At 34.6% G+C, this 20,173-nt stretch overlaps 1 protein-coding gene across 1 annotated transcript; it reads right to left on the reverse strand.

Moving 5' to 3' along the window:
- Positions 1 to 3,862: 3,862 nt before the first annotated feature.
- LOC124213845 (WD repeat-containing protein 26) lies at positions 3,863 to 16,118 on the reverse strand. Its single transcript, XM_046615534.2, has 11 exons — positions 15,690 to 16,118; positions 14,565 to 14,801; positions 11,971 to 12,130; positions 11,698 to 11,868; positions 11,420 to 11,593; positions 10,973 to 11,158; positions 8,051 to 8,317; positions 7,729 to 7,874; positions 7,270 to 7,478; positions 6,788 to 6,982; positions 3,863 to 5,571 (listed from the first exon to the last, which is right to left on the reverse strand). The coding sequence occupies exons 1-11, from the start codon at positions 15,701 to 15,703 to the stop codon at positions 5,516 to 5,518; spliced, it is 1,815 nt and encodes a 604-aa protein (XP_046471490.1). The 5' UTR covers positions 15,704 to 16,118; the 3' UTR covers positions 3,863 to 5,515.
- Between the last annotated feature and the right edge of the window lie 4,055 nt (positions 16,119 to 20,173).

Here is a 20,173-nt window from a genome sequence, read left to right on the forward strand (position 1 = left end):
GTAATATTTCTCTGATGTTTAACATATTACTGATGATGATTACATTCATTATGTTATTCCTGAGTAGACGTATTGCACAAGTCGATAATTTCTATAATTCTAATGTTTTCATGTCAGCATTACATGTCCATTAACATTAGTTGCTGCTATAAACATCGTTTAAGGAGTAATCTGTAATCACAGATTCATTTACGAGTACTCAATTTACAAGCAACAAATATATGGTAATAAATATTAAATGAATTCCAAATTCCGAGCGTTATTTCTTTCGTCCTCCGCATTACGGAGTATTGTAATTATGAAACATCTTTTTCTTCCTCTCTCTCAACCAGGGGACGTTTTCATGTACTTGCTTAAGGCATAATTTTAGTTTGGTAAGACGACATTTGGTGTACTTATGCGATACTTATATTTAGTACAGATACTACAAGCATTAGCAGTAAAATATACAATGGATAATATTTAGATGGGAGTATTAAAGAGAATAATACACTTCTGTACAAAATAGTTTTTGGAAATTTCTATCAAGATTATTAGTTTACAAATTACTACTAAGATGACCAAGATGCACCACAAGGTAGACAAGAATTGAAGTTATAGCACTGGTTCATCTGTAATGAATATGTTTATCTTACCATTTAAGTTAGTATTGGTAGTATTGGACAGCTTACTGCTTTTTGTTCACACAGAAGCATTTCTATTCTTAGTTATGTGATGTGATAATATACCTTATTGCTTAGTGAATACAGAATATGTATACATATGAGGCATTCCACGTCAACTCGACTAACGATTTTCCCTCACCATTTTTTATTTACTTCAGGATTTTTCATATAGTTCTCCGGTCACGAAAAAGCGCTTTTTAATTTTTTATGATTATTCAAACCTATCTAAAAGTTGTCATTTTTTAAAAGTCTCAACAAATTCTCGAAAGTCTTATTTTTCGTTTCGATCATTTTGACACCCGTTCCATAATGGGGTAATTTTTTCGTCCAATTTTTTCTAGTGCTTTAAACATTTTGAACACACAAGACACCATGTTTCCACATTCCGAAAATTCTCAAATAATTACCAAAATTTTCGTTTCCAATTTTGATTCTTTTGCTGCAAGAAGGCAGAATTTTTTGTAATTCTTGAAGATTTTCGGAATATTGAAACATGGTGTTTTGTTTAGTCAAAATGTTTAAAGTGCTAGAAAAAAATAGAACAAAAAATAATCCCATCATGGAACGGATGTCAGAATATAAGATTTTTGAGAATTTATTGAGGTTTTAAAAAAAATGTCAATTTTTAGATAGTTTTGAGTAATCGTAAAAAAATAAACTTTGTAAAAAATAAGAAGTCCTTTTTTGTGACCAGAGAACCATACGAAAAATTCTGGAGCAAATCAAAAATGGCGAAGGATTATCATTGGTTGAGTTGACATGGAATGCCCCACATACAAGTGTGTCTGAATTTGTAAATACCTGATTTTTAACATGCAGTATCATCTAACATTTTTTATTTGTCTACATTTTTTTTATCGCAAACCCACTCACAACGCCACTTTAATACATATCGATAGTAACTGCAATGATTTCGGTAATAGCTATTATAACAATACTGTCATCACCGATGATAATATCAACAGAAACAAATCAAGTTCACAAACTTTCGATTTCTAGCCTAAAGTACCATAGATACTGTTGCTAATTTATTAAAAGAATATCAACACACTTTTCGATTTGGGATTAATAGTTGAAGTTTATTCTTTTAAGTTACTTGTTACAGCAGGAAATATTAGCTGGCCAGAAAAATTTATTTTTGACACATCTTAATATAATAAAGATTAAAAAAGTTTCTTCTGATTAAATATCGGTTTTAAAAAGAATAAAAATAGTACGTGCCGTTATGGACATCACAAAAACATGTCGAAAATATAACACAACATTAGATTCTCACTCTTCTTAAACGTGTATATATATATATGTGTGTGTGTGTGTGTGTGTGTGTGTATGTGTGTGTACATATGTTATTTTTACTAATCCTAAAACAATGTTGTGGATCAGATGTTCAGTTATTGTTTCTTCTCTTACTTTAATCATTTGATTCGCAGGGTTGAACCAGTGTCAAATTCTCTAGACGTTATAATTTATTCAATAAACATCTATTAAAAAATGTGACGAGACGTGGTTTTGGTCTAGTATATAATAAATGTCGCATTAAAATTCGTAAGTTTGGCCACCACGTTTTATCTACATACAATATTTTTTTCAATTTATACAAATTGTTGGATGGCAAAAATAATGACACCTGCAACTATCTATCAATATTATTATCAAATATCGACTATCATTATAAATACGATAGATTTGACAGTTCAAAATGACCAGTTAAAACCAATAATTTATTTCAACTGATCGTTTGATATTTTCTGTTGACGCATTTTAGAATATAGGTATAGTGTTTATATTTCTAATGTGGAATAATTTTTCATATGCTCTTATCCGGTGATATTCACATACACTGACATATAAGACTCCGCTTTAAGATTGTAATCGCCTTACTTGCATTGTGATATAAATGAACTAAGGGCGTCAGTTTAATCGAAGGTGTACTTACAGACATCCATTCCAATTGTTTCTCGCCAAAGATGTTCGAGAGTTGACGATTTTTATTATTTACTACAATGTGTTATGCTCGATCTATTCCGTTAAATATTATACATTTATTATACCTATATGCATATTGGGGTGTTTAAAAAAAAAAAACTCTTTTTTACTTCGAAACAGGTTCAATAGTTTCGTGTAGGTATAAAAATATGTCCGTTAAAATTTGAACACTTAATATTAACAATAAGAGGTTGCGCATCGCACTTTTTTTATTTTCTATAAGAATAACACGGTATAAATGGTTTTTGCTCCTTCTGATTTTTATAACTAGCTAATGATGTGACATACAGGAAATTCACAGACATATTTTTGTAAAGAATTGAATCCTCTATAAAAAGGGTCTGTCGTCATTTTATGATAAATCTACTCTTTCAAAAATTATTACACACCTAAAATAATTTTTGACCTCAAATAACTTTTAAAAGACTAAATTTATCATAAAATGCTAACGGACCCTTCTTGTAGAGTGTTCAATTCTTTACAAAAACGTGTCTGTGAATTTCCTGTACGACACATCGTTAGCTAGTTATAAAAATCAGAAGGAGCAAAAACCATTTATCCAGTGTTATTCTTATGGAAAATAGAAATCCTCTTAATGTTAATATTAAGACCTCAAATTTCAACAGGCATATATTTATGCCTGAACAAAACTTTTGAACCTATTACGAAGATAAAATTTTTTTTTTTTTTTATAACACCCTAATGTATATACATACATATGTATACATATACTTACATATGTGTGTATATATATATGTACATGTGTATAATTATTTCTTTTTCTTTTTCTCTGAGTCTTACCCTAAGGCTTAAGTGCATCTCTCAATTCCAATGCTCTTAGATTATGTGGATACCAAAATTATTCAGGCTTGCTGCGACATCGTACACTACAGGCAACAACCATTTGTAGAATTTTTAGAATCATTGGATTAGGCCATGAAAATTAGTAGGTCAAAATGTGACGTGGATAGCCGCGAGTCAGGGTTGCAGGTAGGGTACATTTTCAGTGCAAAAAAACAGGTGTCATGCTGGTTCGATACATTTTTTTTAGATAAAATTTAGTAAAAACGTGTCAAGTTGGGCTCAATTTTTTATTGTATTTTTCATTGATATTAAAGCACACCTATACATATACGTATGTATAAATAATTTCATTCACGAGTTATTATCACTCCGAATGATAACTAATGTATTGAAAATTTTACCACACATAATCTCATCAATAGCCACAAGTTTTGTATCCTCAAATTTCTTCACAGAAACAAGTATTTGCTGTTCAATGTTTTTTTTTTGGTATTCGTGATAAACAACTCGAAAAATTACATCATTTTCTGATATGATAAATTTGCATTTTCATCAGAATGGTTGTACATAGATGTTGACGGGGAGATTGTTCTACTTGGCAACATTTTGTACTTTGCATCGAAAACGGATTGAGAATTCCAAGGTATTTATTACACAGTACACATGTACATCTATTAGATATATGTTTATATACATGTATGTACATATATTAGACATATGTGTATATATCGATAATTGAAAACATTTTATACGAGGGTACTTGAAGGAAATGTAAACAAAATTATCTAGTACCTTACACGTGGATTGTTGTATAACTTGGAAACACAAGAGTTAAAGTAATCTGAGTCTTTATGAAATCAAGCAAACTCAAAATGTATATCACATCTTATTTTCAATTTGCTGTTGGTGACATTTGATGAGATCATATTTGGTTTAAGAGTTTGCCCAACATTGAACTTGCATGTTGTGATCATCATGTGAAATAACTTCATGAAATGTAAATCAATGAAGTATGTATATTTCAGGTCAGTGGGAACATTTTTCTTCCACAATTGCATCTAGTGCAATCAGTTAGGGTGGATTTTGAGATTTTGCATTACTTCTATAATCTACAAAAGTTAAGATGACGTAATACGCTTTGTTTGTATTGAAAAATTATTATCACACATGCCCCTATTTTCACTTATACATCATCATCATCACTAATTATTAAGAATTCATTATCGTTTAATCAAATTAATTTGGCACAGCATTATCAACGGATTGTCTTTATCAATACGCTCCAGATAGATAATGCTTTTTGCAGCCAGACTGACAGTTCCCCATCTCTAAAAATTTGAATATACACTTCTTTTTAAGTCAAATTTAGAAGACCAGTATCTAATTGTAAGACATGATGTTTGGATTTCTCGCAAGTTGATGTTCAATATTCGGCAGCGACGTAGATGAGCAATCAAATTTTCAAGGAATTAGTAGATAATTTAATGCCAAAATGGAGGTAAACTAATGTTTCTCACGACTCAAGATAATTTAATGAAAAAATTTATTACATCAGTTGAATGGATATCAATGTCTATGAATTAAAATTTGTACCCACTAACCAATACAGTACATCCAATGGCCAGGCACAAAACACTTTATTTGTAGATCGTGTTGAACGTAACAGTACTTATATAAATGAGCGTTTGCTATTACGAGCTTAGTGGCATTTCGGTGTGAGTTAACATGACGCGAAAATTCGGCAAATCAATAGGCGTTGAAAGTGCTTTTTGCCGAAATAATTGCGAAATGTAGTATGGCTGGACTATAGAGTGCGTATACTTGAATGCACTAATTATGCGAAATGTTACATGATTATTACCCGTTTGAGGATACTGGCTTATGCAAATCAATTGAGCGTTAAGCGCTGTTTATATCAGGCCCGCGGTTGTCTCCAGAGCTGTGATAGATCAGGATATAGTAGAGCAGATTATCGAATTATTCATTTTCAAGGTATAGGGTCAACAGGGCAGTCTTTTGAACACCACAGGGTTATGGGAATCACAGTCTACATTGAACCGCTACGACACCATCTCGTGCCATCCACTGCCATTTGATGAACTACTTTCCGGCGCTGCTAAAAAATCAAATGGGTCACGATATTAATTGACGAATCACGTGAAAGCATCACTAGATGAAAACCAACTGTATATCCACGCAATTTAACGGAGCAATGATCTCGTACATATTTGCTGCTCGAGTTGTGACGTTAATCAAAAGCTAACTTAGAAGATATGGATATATTTTGTTGGTCCTTAAAATGAGCTTGTCTGAATTTTATCCGAGAAAATTGTCCAAATTGGCTTCAAACTGATAAATGAAAATCTGTGCCAGAGAGCAACTCTGTATTCAAATTAGAAATTGGCATCTGTAAGCACAAGTTGTTTCTTATCTGAATAACACTGATTTGTTGGTTTTTTTGAGTCATTCTTTTTCTCCGACTTCAGTTAGCGTTAGAAGAATCTAAAATTTACATGCATCTAATGTATATTGTCAATAGATACCGGTTGAAAAAAATTTCAGTGACTCCTGATGCAATATTTGATATGACTATACCTTTGATTTTCATTTAATTGAGGAGGTACGACGAGTAGATAGCTGAAAGAGTGGGTGCATTTTGCGAATTTTTACATCGAAAACCAATTACTTAGTTCGAGTGGGGTACATCGGTTAAGCTGTTTTTGAGATAGCGTGGGTACCACAAAAAGTCTCACCAAACAAAATGGTTGACGTAATTGTTGACACCAATACTACCTATTAATTTATTCTAATAAAAAAAATGTTGATGGAGCTCGGTGGGCAAACTTTTAATTGAAATAAACTCTGATCGAATTGTATATTAGATTGTCGAGTTATAAATTCCTAAAATCGCCCACTTTTTCAGGCATTGACTCATTGTTGCAGGCACCTCCAAAAGTTTCATCAGCTGGTATTGATAATACAGCTTGGATTCATATGATTTGCGAATTTTTTAAATGTTGACTACGCAGGTACAGATTATTTTTACTAAATTCATTCAAAGCCGATTTAGAAACTGGCCTGTTTAAAATTCACCGTGACCCGTTTTTAGGGCCAGCTATTACAGACACTTCGAATTCAATCAGAATTAGTTCTCAGGTTGATTATGTACTTCGACTCTTTCTTTTCTTTTCGTCAGGAAGCACAGATTATTTACAAAGCAGATATACGATACATGGATAAACGAGCTTGTGCTTCGTACTTTTCTCAGATACGCTAATGACTACTTAATTAGAAAGTAATTAGAAAAGTTCCTCAAGCTCATCTGGACTCACCAGTCTTCACACTATCTGACCTTTCTGGGGTAGAGGGTCGGGGCCCCCATATCCGTACCGTACAGTCATCGGAAACAGAAGCCATCATTTGATGATAGACAGGATTCCAAGATACGCAGTTAACGGTTCTACTATGGCCTACCAGTGTAGCTATAGGTGATTCTCTCTTTATGTGCCAAACGTAGACTTTGTTATCTACAATCATTAGTTGACAGTAAATAAATGTTTCAATAGGCTAATTATAATTTTTGTCTGAATTTCGAAAATATTTGTACGAATTATTGCACTTGAAAGGTGTTACTTTCATTGATAATAAATCATATTTGCACATTAATTCTACATACTAATAAATGTAAATTTAATATGAAATTGAAATCTGAACATTTTGCAAAACCCTTGGCATCGTTATTCGTGATTTTCCCGAATTGTAATTTTTTCTCGATTTGCACAATTTTGTGATTTTTAATTCACCATCAACAAACCTTCGCTTCCAGAGGCAACAAAATCTTGATTAATACCACCAAAGCAGCTGTGTATTGTAAAATGTCCTTGCGTGACACCTTGGAACCTCCTTACAAGGCAACGATCTTGCAGATCCCAGAGATGAACGCCTTGGTTCGCTACATTCAGTAGAGCAAGTCGGTCAGACTTATTCACACTGAAGGACATTACTGGATGGTCTTCTTGCAGTCTATAAGGATGTTTTTATTTCTTACTTGGATACCAATATTGGTCATTAAGCAATGTGTAAGCATATTTCTAAGAAAGAAAAACCACCGAAGATGGTCATGATCGTTCATTTTTTAGAAACTGAGGTAAAGTTTAACGCAAGAAATAAATGGTAAGTATAACAAGTGCAATAAATTAGTATGCTGATCAAGTATTGTGCCAATAAAGAGTTGTTAAATTCCAATTGGACGGATACTTATGATGATACTTACACTGTGAAGTCGCACAGATCGTCGAAGTTATAGCCACGTATGCGGTAATGTGAATCAGCTGCTAGAACAGTTTTTCCATCACTTTTGCACCATAAACACTTTACTCGAACACCTTCCCATGAGTCGATAACATTGCCTTCCATATCCTGTAAACAAACGTAGAAGTTATGATAAATACAATAGTGCATTGCAGTTTGAAAGATATAACAAACACAGGCACGACCAAAGTGAACAGGTAGTTAAGAACTCTCATGATGCATGTTAAAAATCTTATTCCGATTTTTTAAATTTGTGAGCAAATTAAAAGAATGTTGAAACTTACACATTGATAAAATTGACCTCGCAGCCCTCCAGTAACAAATTTATTGGCATCACGATGCCAGGCGCATGCAGTCAAGGAATCCTCTGGGCTTTGAGTTAACTTCACTCGAAGTTCACAGTCAGGTGTTTCGACACTCCAAAGCCAAAGTTCAGGGCAATCTTCAGGTCCGCAAGCAATTAAATGACTGCTGTCGGGGCTCCACGCAATTAGTGCCACTCCGTAAGAGTGTCCTTCCAGAGTCTTTCTATGCGTCACAGTTAAGGTGTCCTATAATATAGTAATATTTTATACATAGAAAAGTTCAATCCTTTATAATTTTCTGACAAAAATTCCACAATTCGAATTGTTGTGGTGTAATTCGATTACAGTTTTATTCATACCGAGCATTGATACTTTGAAATATAATGAAGTGAATGTAGCGGCGAAAGTTTTCATAGATTAGATGTAACTCAGTGGCTCTTCATAACTCGTGTTATATAGTCAGCCATAATAACGATATTCATTTTCAGTTCATTACAATGAGCTCTAGTACGTGTATTAAGTTCATAATATGCAGTGTAACATATGTAACAAACAAATGCGTTCATCTAAGGAGGTAGATCCGAGCAGATATCTGATAATAAATGGGTTAATTTTGGGAATATTTACTCTACAACTATTCATTTAATACAATGTGTAGAATTAGTTTTTAATTTTTTGTATTAAAATGTAGGTGCATCAAGGTACGTTTACAAATTTTGTTTACAAAAAGAATTGTTTTTTTTGCCAGTCAAGGCTAATCGTCTCTCATAGTCTGCGGTAACAATTATTCCTCATTGTTAGCTGATCTGAAACACAAAATCCGAATTAAAAAATTATACAGTCAGCATTCTTCCTTTTCTATAAATTAAAATTTCAAAAAATTGACAACTAGTTGTATTTTGGGTTCGATATTTGGTCAAAAATTTTCAAATTTTCATTAAATTGCAAGAATCTTTAGGATCATTGGTAATAACATCGACTGTCGAAAAACATTGTCTTTAATTTGTAGTAAAGATTAAGCCGTCAGGATAACATAGTCACTAGTTTTGAAAACTACATGTTCAAAAAATCAAAAGTTTGACAAACATTGATGTGTAAGAAAATTAAGCCATTTTTTTACCTTACCTTACCTTACCTTAGTCAGCGATTCCAAGGTTACAAAATCATTCCTCGGCTAGGCTCGCAGCATTTTCAGTAGTAAATTGATTGTTTGTGCTGAGCAACTTGGTTACACGACACGTCCTGCGCTCCAAAGTCAACTTCACAAATGCATTTTGCATCCTTCACCTCGCAGTACCGTTCAGAGTTCCACTGAACATTGATACCCGAGGTGTTCACAACTTGAAGATAGCATTTGGTTTCCAAGTCTAACAAATGTGCTGCAATGTTAGTGTCAAAGTTGACGATATTTGCACATATGATCTGTTTTGTGTGCTATCCACCAATTGTTGTAGTTGAAGGTCTTATTTGTATTTTGAGTATGTCGTCCAATGCAGCATTGTGATAAATTCATAGAATCACTGGAAAAACTTCAGCAAAATTTAGATGAAGAGTAAATTTATTGCGATAGCTTTTCAATGTATCTGCAGTCTTTGATTGCCGCTGTAAATACCACGAAACGCTCTCCGAAGTCATGTAAAAAAAGATAACCACAAAAAAGCTTTCATCTTTTGCACAGAATCACTTTTTCATCTTATTGTGAAATTGTATTACATAGTATTTGTGTCGATACATTTCTATGTTAATTTTCCGTGTACTCCAAGTCTTGTTGGTTTCTTTTTGTAAATTGTAAGCTTCATACCGCTGCGCTTTCAGCTGCGTCCAACACACTGTTTTTTGACAATTCTGTGTAACTCTTCGTTTACACCATGTGCCATTTTTAAGTACAGCTAATCCGTTTATTTATATGACTTATTGCCTCTGCTGATATTTTTTTTTCTTCCTGCGCACTTGTCGATGAAGTCACATCACGTATTCACTCAAAAGCAGCTAATATGTGTTTGTCAATTACATCATCGGTTGACTGAAACATTGGTATTGTTAGATCTCAGAGTCCACAAAATTTTTTCTCAATCCAATGCCCATCAATCATATAGCAAAAATAAATTTTGTGTGTATTTCATTTGAGCTTCATACGTTAAGAAATGTCGGTACGCTTTTGACCTCACACGACGGATACGGAATTTTAACTTCTGTTAATTTCATGTGTTGACTAATAAATAAGAAAACTGCTATGAAATATAGCAGAATGTATTTAATATTGTGGTTCATGCTTGTTTCAAAATCACATGCATTTCGCAGTTATTTTATGTCAATTTTTGTTGCTGATTGGCTATTCCAAATTTCTGTTGACATTGTAATTCTCTCGGAATTTTGTACTTCAGGATAATTCTTTTTATCAACAATCCATAATTTCATTCGAGTCTTTCAAATTATCACATCACACAAAATCACGAGTCACGTTCACTGCTGCACAGTGGATGACAAACTGAGTTACGTGTTCCTTTTCAAACAAATGGTACAATCTTTAAATGAAATTTTAAGAACAAGTGGTCTGAAATTGTACTCCCACCTGATGAAAAACGTACTGCTTTAGTAACTTACTCATAACTTTCAGAATTAGTCACATTGCAACATAAAATTAAATACAGTACTCTTAACACTTTGAACTTCAAGTAAAAAATCTTTAAAACAAAATCTCATCGGATGTACCTCCTTAAAAGTAATATCTATTACTGGTTTGGTGGTATTATAAGTTTGTTTAAAATCTAGTCAAGTAAACTCAACCCACCAAACGCTGTTATTAATCAGATGACGGGTTAAATATACTGTGTAATATGATTCAATCTCTATATGCATTCGGATATACCCAAGTGCCGTGAAAATCTTTGTTTTACTTACAGGACAAACATCCCATACATTGACGGTTGTGTCTTTGGAACCAGTGGCAAGCTTAAGACCATCTGGGGAGAACTTGCAGTACCATACTTCGTCACAGTGGTCATTAAGTACCTGAGTTGTGTGACATGGGAATTGTTCCTTACTGCAGTTGTGGTCCACCAGTAGAGACACACTCTCTAAATTTGTCTAAACGAAATAAGTCACGATGATAGCTCGTTAACACACGATTTTTGGTCTTTGAGTTTGAAGATGTGCCAGAAAAATATGTAAATTATTTTTTAACACTTGTCCAAAGGCCAATTAACATTGATTCTTTCAATATATACTTACAAATGTCTGGATTTTTGTTGTGATTCACGTAAATTTGACGATCGCATTGTATTCAAAGTCTTATTTTACACATTCAGTAACTTTTGAAATAAATTCTATTTTAGTTATGTTAATTACCTGTGTCTGAGTAATGTGGTATGTACATTGTTGATTCTGCATTTCCACAGCTTGGCAGAGCAGCGAGTGCAAGCGACGTGGCGGAAGCATGACAGAAGGTGGTAGATACCTTTGCAGTCGGTCCATTAAGGCAGCTCTGGAGGCTGGACCTTTACCGTCCCAACCAGCCCGTGTCTGTAACAAAACACATACAGAAAAGAGCCTGAGAATAGTATACGGCAAAGACAACATTAGTGTTCTTAGATTTGTACTTTGTTCAACGTGTTTTATATTTTTACCTGTAGTTCATCGCGTCCACTGCACATCATAAAAGCTGAGAGCTGATGAACACGCCCAGTATTATGTCCAAGAGGAGTGAGTTCGTTACGTAGAACTTGTAAAGCTTCTAAAACCAAACCCTCCTCCAAATATTCGAGGTATTTTTGTTCTAGCAGCAAAAACTTCATTTCCTAAATAAAATTAAGGTAGAATTCAGTATATTATGCACTTGTAGATTGAGTAAATTGACAAGATTAGGTTTTTACTACGTCATTAAATAGCAATGTTCCCACCACAAGACTCTGACTGGATCCATGTAGAAACGACTTCAGTTCATTAAGGTCATGATCTGCTTTATTCCAATCACCATCCATTACATGTTGCCTGAATTTTGCTGCAGAAGGATGATCAAGGCGACATCCGGACTCTTGCATGAGCAGATCGGCTGTACGACTAAAAACGATTATGCGACAATATTAAAGCTTACAGAAACGAATATAATTGTGCGTTACAACTGATTCTGGCAAGCATTGGAAACATTTCATATTTTTTTTTTTTTTTTAGAAAAAGAAAGGACTGAAAATGGCTATTGGGAATCAATCAGTGCATGTTTAAAAAAGGTGTATCTAACAAATAATTCTACTTTAATTAGGATTATATTTATGATTTTGATCATGTATGACGAGATTGATAGCTAATTCATAAATAATTTTTCATTTTGTTGCATCATTTGAAAATCAGTAAGTATATATATCGTAAGATGTAACATTGCTTTACAGCAAGACTAGTGGATGTCTAAATATTGAAACTTGACATTCCATTTCAATAAAACTGCTTGTAAATGTACAAAATAACTGCAAGCAATGATGAGTGGGGAAACCAGTCTGTTGTTGTTAAATCGTCACTTGTGAAAGTTGAAATTTGGTTAAGAATAACACAAAGAACCATGTAACATTGAATTAAAATTTATCATTGGTATATATAGTCCAATTCACACATTGAAATCGTCTTGATGTTATAATCTATGTATAACAGAAGGGTATTCACTATAGACTTGATACTATAATTAACCTTCTTCCATCTAATAATAAAATGCAATACAGATATGTCTGCAGCAGAACACTTCTTGGTGTAAATACAGACAAGTCGGAAGAAGAATCTGAGGAAACATGTCCTTCAATATTGATAAGTTTCTATAATACGGAACAAACATGTTTTTTCTTCATTGACAATGTTATTCAAGAAGTGGCCTTATTGTTCTGATAGATGGTGAGCAATTGATGATGACTATAAATACATACTACATTTCCCACTGAATATTGGTGAAAACAAAATTGCAGAATCATTTTGATAACAAATGGAAGAAGTTCAAAACTTTTAAATCTGGTGCAGTTTTGTTTTAATTTGGAAGAAGAAGTTTGGTGAAGATTAAATACCAAAAAAGGCTGATGGTCCAGTTGCAGAGAAACATTCATACCTGAGTCTGTTGAATCAGTAGTTAATTACTTTTGTCCAATATATTTCAGTGCAAATAATAAAACACACTACATTATCATTTTTTGTCAGACAGAAAATGTTCTATTTTTATACAACCTTACTAACATTCATTTACAAAATAGATCAAAAAGTTTTTAGCTAAAGGAAACACGTGTCATATAATTAAAAATTTGTATGGTTTCTTACTCTGGATTCTCACCAAAATCTCAAACTTATCTACAAAACATAATGCAATGGATAAAGTAAAGTACTATATACTGATCAGAAAAATTGTTTTGTTTTAACAACTGGCAAGTTGTCTTGAAATTTGTTAATACTACACTCTAGAATCCAAGCAAATATTTTGCGATGCATTGCAATTAGCAAAACTAGAATCTTTATGAATCTACATATGAAAAAATACTATATTATTTCAAGTGGTATTAGCAGAAATAATATCATGCAGTGTTGACTATTATCAAACTTGTTTGTTTTTGTTTGATAACTGACAGCAAACAATATTTGATTAATACGAGCAATAACGATATACAGTGGGGACAATAAAGGGTAAATAATATTTTATTACACCAACTGTTTCTGTACCAATTTTAGTGCGTCTGGTGTTCTACGAAGTTGAAGCTTCTAGTGTTAATATAACAAGTAGAATAGGTGAAAGAAATTCCGTCACTGCAACCATTGAAGGTACACTGGATGGTGAAAAATCATGAGCATACAATTATTATTTGAGTGAATCATTCTTTTTAGCCATCCTTTTAACCTTAAACAGTTAAAGCAACTGAAATTAATGTAGATATTTTGTTGTGTTAATGTTACGACGTCAATCTTATGGTTTTTTAAGTACCTTACAATGTTTAGAATGCAAGCCAATTATTAAGTAATCAATCGATAGATAATATTCTATACAGGCAGATTAAATAACTTTCAATTTTAGGTTTCAGGATGATGCAATAGATAGAAATAACAGCTTTGAACTGAAATGAATAAATATAAATTTAATTCGAATATTCACGAAATTGCTGTATTGCCAATATTACATGGTTTCTATATGACGTTGAAGATGATTAGTTTTGTTTTCAACTATCTTGGCTACTTTGCACTATTGCCAGAATAATTGTGAATTCAACTTGTCTATTGTTTCATAAAATTATAGAATTACTAATAAACGCAAATTCAAGGGGTTCCTTAAGTTTTATGATTAGGAAAGTAAATTCTCTAAGAATATCAGAATCATTGGAATTAGTGCAGAAACGTCTAGTCTGAATAAGCATTATATACTTTATAATAAGTATTCTTTGTGTCCAGATATTTAGGATTAAATCAGCAGGGCAAATGATGATCTTGTAAACTGCTTTTCAAACAAGACAAAACTATCATGAAAAAATGAACATACTCAAGTCCAACTGTCTTCAGATGTTGACCAATCAGTCGTACAATGTCTTGATTTGTTTTGTCCATAACTTTTGGCGTCTCCGAAGCTCTGTTTGCCTCTCTATTCATACTATTTAGATCACTGTCAGGTCCTAGTGTTATGTTGCCGTTACTATGTGGGCCTCCAGAGTCTGCGGAAGCTCCGTTTTGCTGAGGCCCGGGCGGTGCAGATAGACCATTAGATGCCTGCTGCATGGTGCTGCAAAATTAACATGAAATAGTATTTACCATGCAAAAGGTCTTTTGCTATATCTCCAATGGTCAAGTTTCTTTTGACCAGATTTTAAGATCTACAAATTAAGTAATTTAATAGGCACAATTTGTAAGCATCGCGATTTTGATATGGCCACAAATTATTTTGCGAAATTAATTAGTCAACATGATTTTAAATGAATGTTAATTTGCGCATATCGCAGACAAGTTTTCGCAGAATGATACAGCTTTTATTATCCAATTGTAAACTTCCACCACGAAACAAAGAGACTTGGATCATACATATTTTCTTTGTCTTCAAGTAACACGTAATTTATTACAGACGTCTGACTGTCGATTGTTGAATGTTAGTTAACAAATTCAATGCAATGTTGTAATGCAATGATGCTACAGCAACTTCAAATAGAAAAAAAAGTTAGGAGAAATATGTGGGGTATCATTTTTCGTTTTCACAGCGTGAAGTGTCGCAATTTCCATGAATCATTTCAGGCATTGACAAGTTTGCGAAGATAACTTGGAGGTTTACATTTGAAATTAGTGGGTATCGAACGACAAAGACTTCTCATCGGACAGAATGACAACTGCACAGGTTAGACCCTGTTAACGGTAGTCGGAGAGTGCATATCTTTGGTCATTGTATATGAAGAATAGAAACCGATTTATAGGCCAAGCTTGCGGAGTAGGATTGATGGGAGTGAAAACTGTAGGGTAAGAAATTTTGTGCCATGTCATAAAAAAAAGTAGGTTACTTGTCAAAAGTTTAATACTGATAATATTACGTGGAGAGTAGTAGTGAGCGAACAGGGATGAAACTTGAAACGAAAATTAATGGACGATGAACGAGCGGGGCAGTCGGCGAGGCGACGACGATTACCGAAAATTTTCCATCTCTAGGCTGGAGTGGAGCTCGTCCGCTGGTCTTACGGTAGCCGAGAGAGAACTACGGGACCTTTTGCGCGGTGGCGGAGCGAGTCCACCGTCGTCCGACTCGCCGCTCGAGGCCAGGCTTGTTCACGTACCACCCCGTTTTTCACACAATTATTATCGCTCGTTCCGTTGGTGGGGCAAAGCACGGAGCCACGATTGTACGAAAATTGCAATTTGCCCCCTTTCCTGCGCGATGCTGCACCAGCGGGGCTGTACAGCGATGGGAAAAAAAGAAGAATTAGGATTCTTGTACGCCTGCCAAAACGGACACGAAGTTACGAACAATGACTGCCACCAGCTGATACTTGTTTAGATCGTCGTTCACGTCACTCTCCTACTCGACAGTCGTTCTGGGAGGCGGTTAGGTGGCCCCGCTAGCTGTTCGAGCTTCCATATTTCGCAGCAGAGCGAGCTTCGTGGTCTGCCTGCTGCTTGTTTGACGAATATTCGTGCCGCTAGATGACGCTGATAAGGTACAAGAAAAGGTGGGTGAAACGGATCGTAGCGCTGGTTCGTACCCACTTTCTTATCCCTTGAGAGAATGTGGTATTCTTTTTAATTTGGATTCAGTTGGTCAGGATTCTGATCAGTCAGTCCTTACCGATTGAGTGAAATGTCACTTATTTCGGCTATAATCGACGTCTACGCATCCCTGATGCGAAAACACCACGGCCAGCGCAATCCTACGTGCAATGCCGAATACAAATATCCAGAAAAAGTTTTGTGTAACGCAACAATGACGCCAAAGAAATGTGTTCCTATAATTGAATTACCAATTATTGCAGGAATACATTTCCCAGTTTTCTTTTCGTATGGAACAGAAGTTTTTGGACGTTTTTGTTCAGCATCGCGGGTAGAATTGCGCTGAACGCGGTATGTTCACGTCAGTGCTATGGGCTTTGACAAGATAAGTCATATGTCGTGACGTTGTCCTCGGTCGGTAAGGACTAAGTATGGAATTTTCTTAACCCGTCGTCTGCACACCTCCACCACGACCTGTCCACTGTGCATTGGATCAATCTGACCGCACACAATATTCGGCTTTGAATATCTCGGTAATTCGAACTTTTCTTAACAAAATTTAGAGATATTTTTTGTAGTAAATTGATTAAACTTTAAGTTTATGCATTCACATTTTCAAAAATAAAAAATTTTGCTATTGGAAAACGTGCTTGAAGTTGATAGTACCGCTCAGCACTATAGTACAGAGAAAACTTTGGGGTCAAAATGACCGCGTGTGTAGACCAAGAGTTGATGGCGTTATTTTATTATCGATTGGGTGTTTGTTAGCAAACTCATCATGGGCCTTGATTCCCGTGGGAATTGGAAATAATAACGTTTAAGCGGCGAAAATGTATCGTAAACTAAAAGTAAACCATTTCTTGCAAAGTAAGAAGTCTACATTTTTCTGAAACTTGTCAGGAATTTCTTGCACTCAATAACCTGTTAAATTCAAGGATATCTAGAAATTCAGAAAATGTATTTTCTTGTGCCAGTGATTGAACAATATATTGATATTTTGACTTAATGATTTACTTGGCAACAATTTCTTTTGTAAATCTTCAACGGAGATTTTCTATAAAGAATCTTTTTTCATAGCAACTCAAGACTCGAGTACTACAGATACTCCGAAATCATTTTCTAGTTGTCGTTGCCAGCAGATTGTATAAAGAAACATAATTTTGTACCAATCTAAACAACTTCTGCAGTAATTCCTGAAAAAAAATTTATTGCAGTCTCATACCTGCAGGTTTTTCATATTATATGCTGTCTAGTTGGAAAACTAGGAAATATCTGCTGAAGTTTTTCAACACAACATCTTGTATTACAGAATTTGCTGTCAGATTCACATTCACATAAGGACACAGTTGATTGAGCCCAGAAAAATGTATACTTAGTTTATTGATATTAATCCCATTTCATTTATTTTTTTTCTTTTCATATCAAAAACAAAATCTGAAAGTTTCCCGCGATCCGCACCGGATTTCCTGTCGATCCGGTGTGGAAGAAGTTAAAACAAATGATTCATTTAACTGACCTTCATTCTAGAGCCAGCATAAGAACTTCCCGATGCGTTTCGGGCCCATAAGATATTAACAAATTGACGGGTTCTATAAAAACAGACGTATTTCGGCGCGTTGTATATTACGCACGTATCTCAAAAGATCCGACAAGTTGTGTATACAGCTTTATACACGCATGCTGTAGCATTTTTTCAAATACGTTTGTTCTAGTTTCCTAACAAAATACATCCGTTTTATCCGGCCCCCTGAAATACGTCTGTTCATGGTCGATAAAGTCCAAAACTTAGAGAGTTCATAATTAAAGATTGAGACCAAAATCATCCGCAACCGTTGATTCGTCGTCCAGATATCGTCTTACAAAAAACACGCGCCTACACATAAACATCCAGGCGTTCATGGAAACTCAACTTTTCATTTTCGGGGTGATCGTAAGAACTTCCCTAATTACTTTTGTCGTTAAAAAAAGATACGGGAAATTATAAAATAGTAGGTATATTATGTAACGCAAGTATATTTTACGCGTTTTTGCATGCGTGTTTTCGGTACATAAAGTACCCGTTGCTACACTACGCGCATGCGCATTCGCTGACAAATCGAAAGCGCGTAAAATGCTTTTCTCATATAAAACTACCGCGTGCGCCACGGAGATACGATCCTTCTACCCCTCACGTATTTGCATTTATTCGTTTTCAGCTCGCGCCCGCGCTCGCCTACGACTCATATCGCAAACTTACGTTCGGCGTTCAAAAATTGTATTTGCTCCCATGATTGCCAACATACTATTATGCCACGAGTGCGGAAAACGGAAGATTTCCGATGATTGTGAAGTTTGCAGCGTGAGCCACAAAGGCAAGTACTGCATTCGTACGAACGCTGGTGCTGCAATTGCTCGAGTATTAGTGTGAACACTGCATAAGCCAAGGCGAGCGCCCTAATCGCGCGAGTCAGATATCGCCCATTCGCACCTGTGATACACGCTGTTTTTCCCAACACCTGTGAAGGAAAGTTTCATTTGAGAAGCAACGAGGGTGCTACTGAGAGCGCGTAAAACATTTAGATTTTGTATCGCACTGGTAAATCAAGCTGTATGTAAAAATCGATAAAAACAAAAAGTTTATTCCAATGAGACGGCTATTTTCCGAACAATTTTTTTGCACTGATCGTAGTAATCTGCCGCTGGTTCTAAAAATCTGATGAATTTCTTCAAGCCATGTGAATGTCCTTACTCAGATTATTACTGGGGTTGCAAATGTCAGTTTGGTTTGCATCTGGCGGCTAATTGTTACCGTCTTGTCTATTTACCACTACATTTAATAATTCTTCGGGTAATACAAGGAAATAGTTGGGTTAAATTTGTGCGTTTTACCACTAAGGATGTTCATGAATTAAAAATCAATAGTTTTTCGTAAATCAGGAAAATTATCGTGTTAACTAACATATTCATTTGAATAATTCTCATATTTAAATATACAACCGCTCTGCATGCGTACGACAACAGTTCACTGCAGTGCTCTAATTGTTATGTTTTTTTCGGTAGCGTTTTATTTCCGCAACTGATATATAGTGCACGAAACTTACACCAAATTCTTCTTACCCTAATTTTGCCTCATTTTAGTAATAAAAAACCAAGCTAGATGAAAGATTAATTACTACAACCGTGAAGTGTTCTCGCAGTTCCGTATCAGAGGTGCTTTTTTACTTTTTAGTCTCTGACCGAGTTGCACCTATTGTATGCTATTGTGTAATACTGTACGTGTATTGGAAGGTATGGGAACACGAAGAGGGAATAAATAATTAATCATACAATATCGATGGTCAGGTTGAAGGTTTGATTAATGAATGTGATAACGATAAATAATACTGCGTAATGACACAGGTATGTATATATGTATGTATTTTGTACATGCAAGTATAAGTATATTATACTGCGCTTGTTCGAGATCACTGTGCGTAAAGAACTCGTTTTTAATTGTGCTACAATCAATGTCGCAATCGATCGTACAAATTTTTTCATTGTATCACAATATGCATAGAAATATTTTTGATTATCTCGTGATGAAGATGTAACTTTGAACAAAGTCATGTATGAGTATTTTCTACACGTTGCCTGTGAAAATCGTATGATATTTATTCAACTACGATGAGTTCGCTGGATACGCTTGTTTCGTATTTTAAATTGTAATATTATCAACATCTAATGTGCAAAATGGTCGTTGATTACAGTTCGTGTTTAGATACTAATAGAATTCAATATTGGTAATAACATTTTCAATGTTAATAAAGCTACAAGAAACGGTAAACTTGGTAGTAGCTGTCTCCACTGCAAAGAGAATAGCAATAATGTACAACGATTTTATTGAATGCAGTGAATTGATAACAAATGGTTTTTCCCACATTCGCATACAAT

This window comes from Neodiprion pinetum, chromosome 3 (genome assembly GCF_021155775.2).
Source record: "Neodiprion pinetum isolate iyNeoPine1 chromosome 3, iyNeoPine1.2, whole genome shotgun sequence".
NCBI lineage: Eukaryota > Metazoa > Arthropoda > Insecta > Hymenoptera > Diprionidae > Neodiprion > Neodiprion pinetum.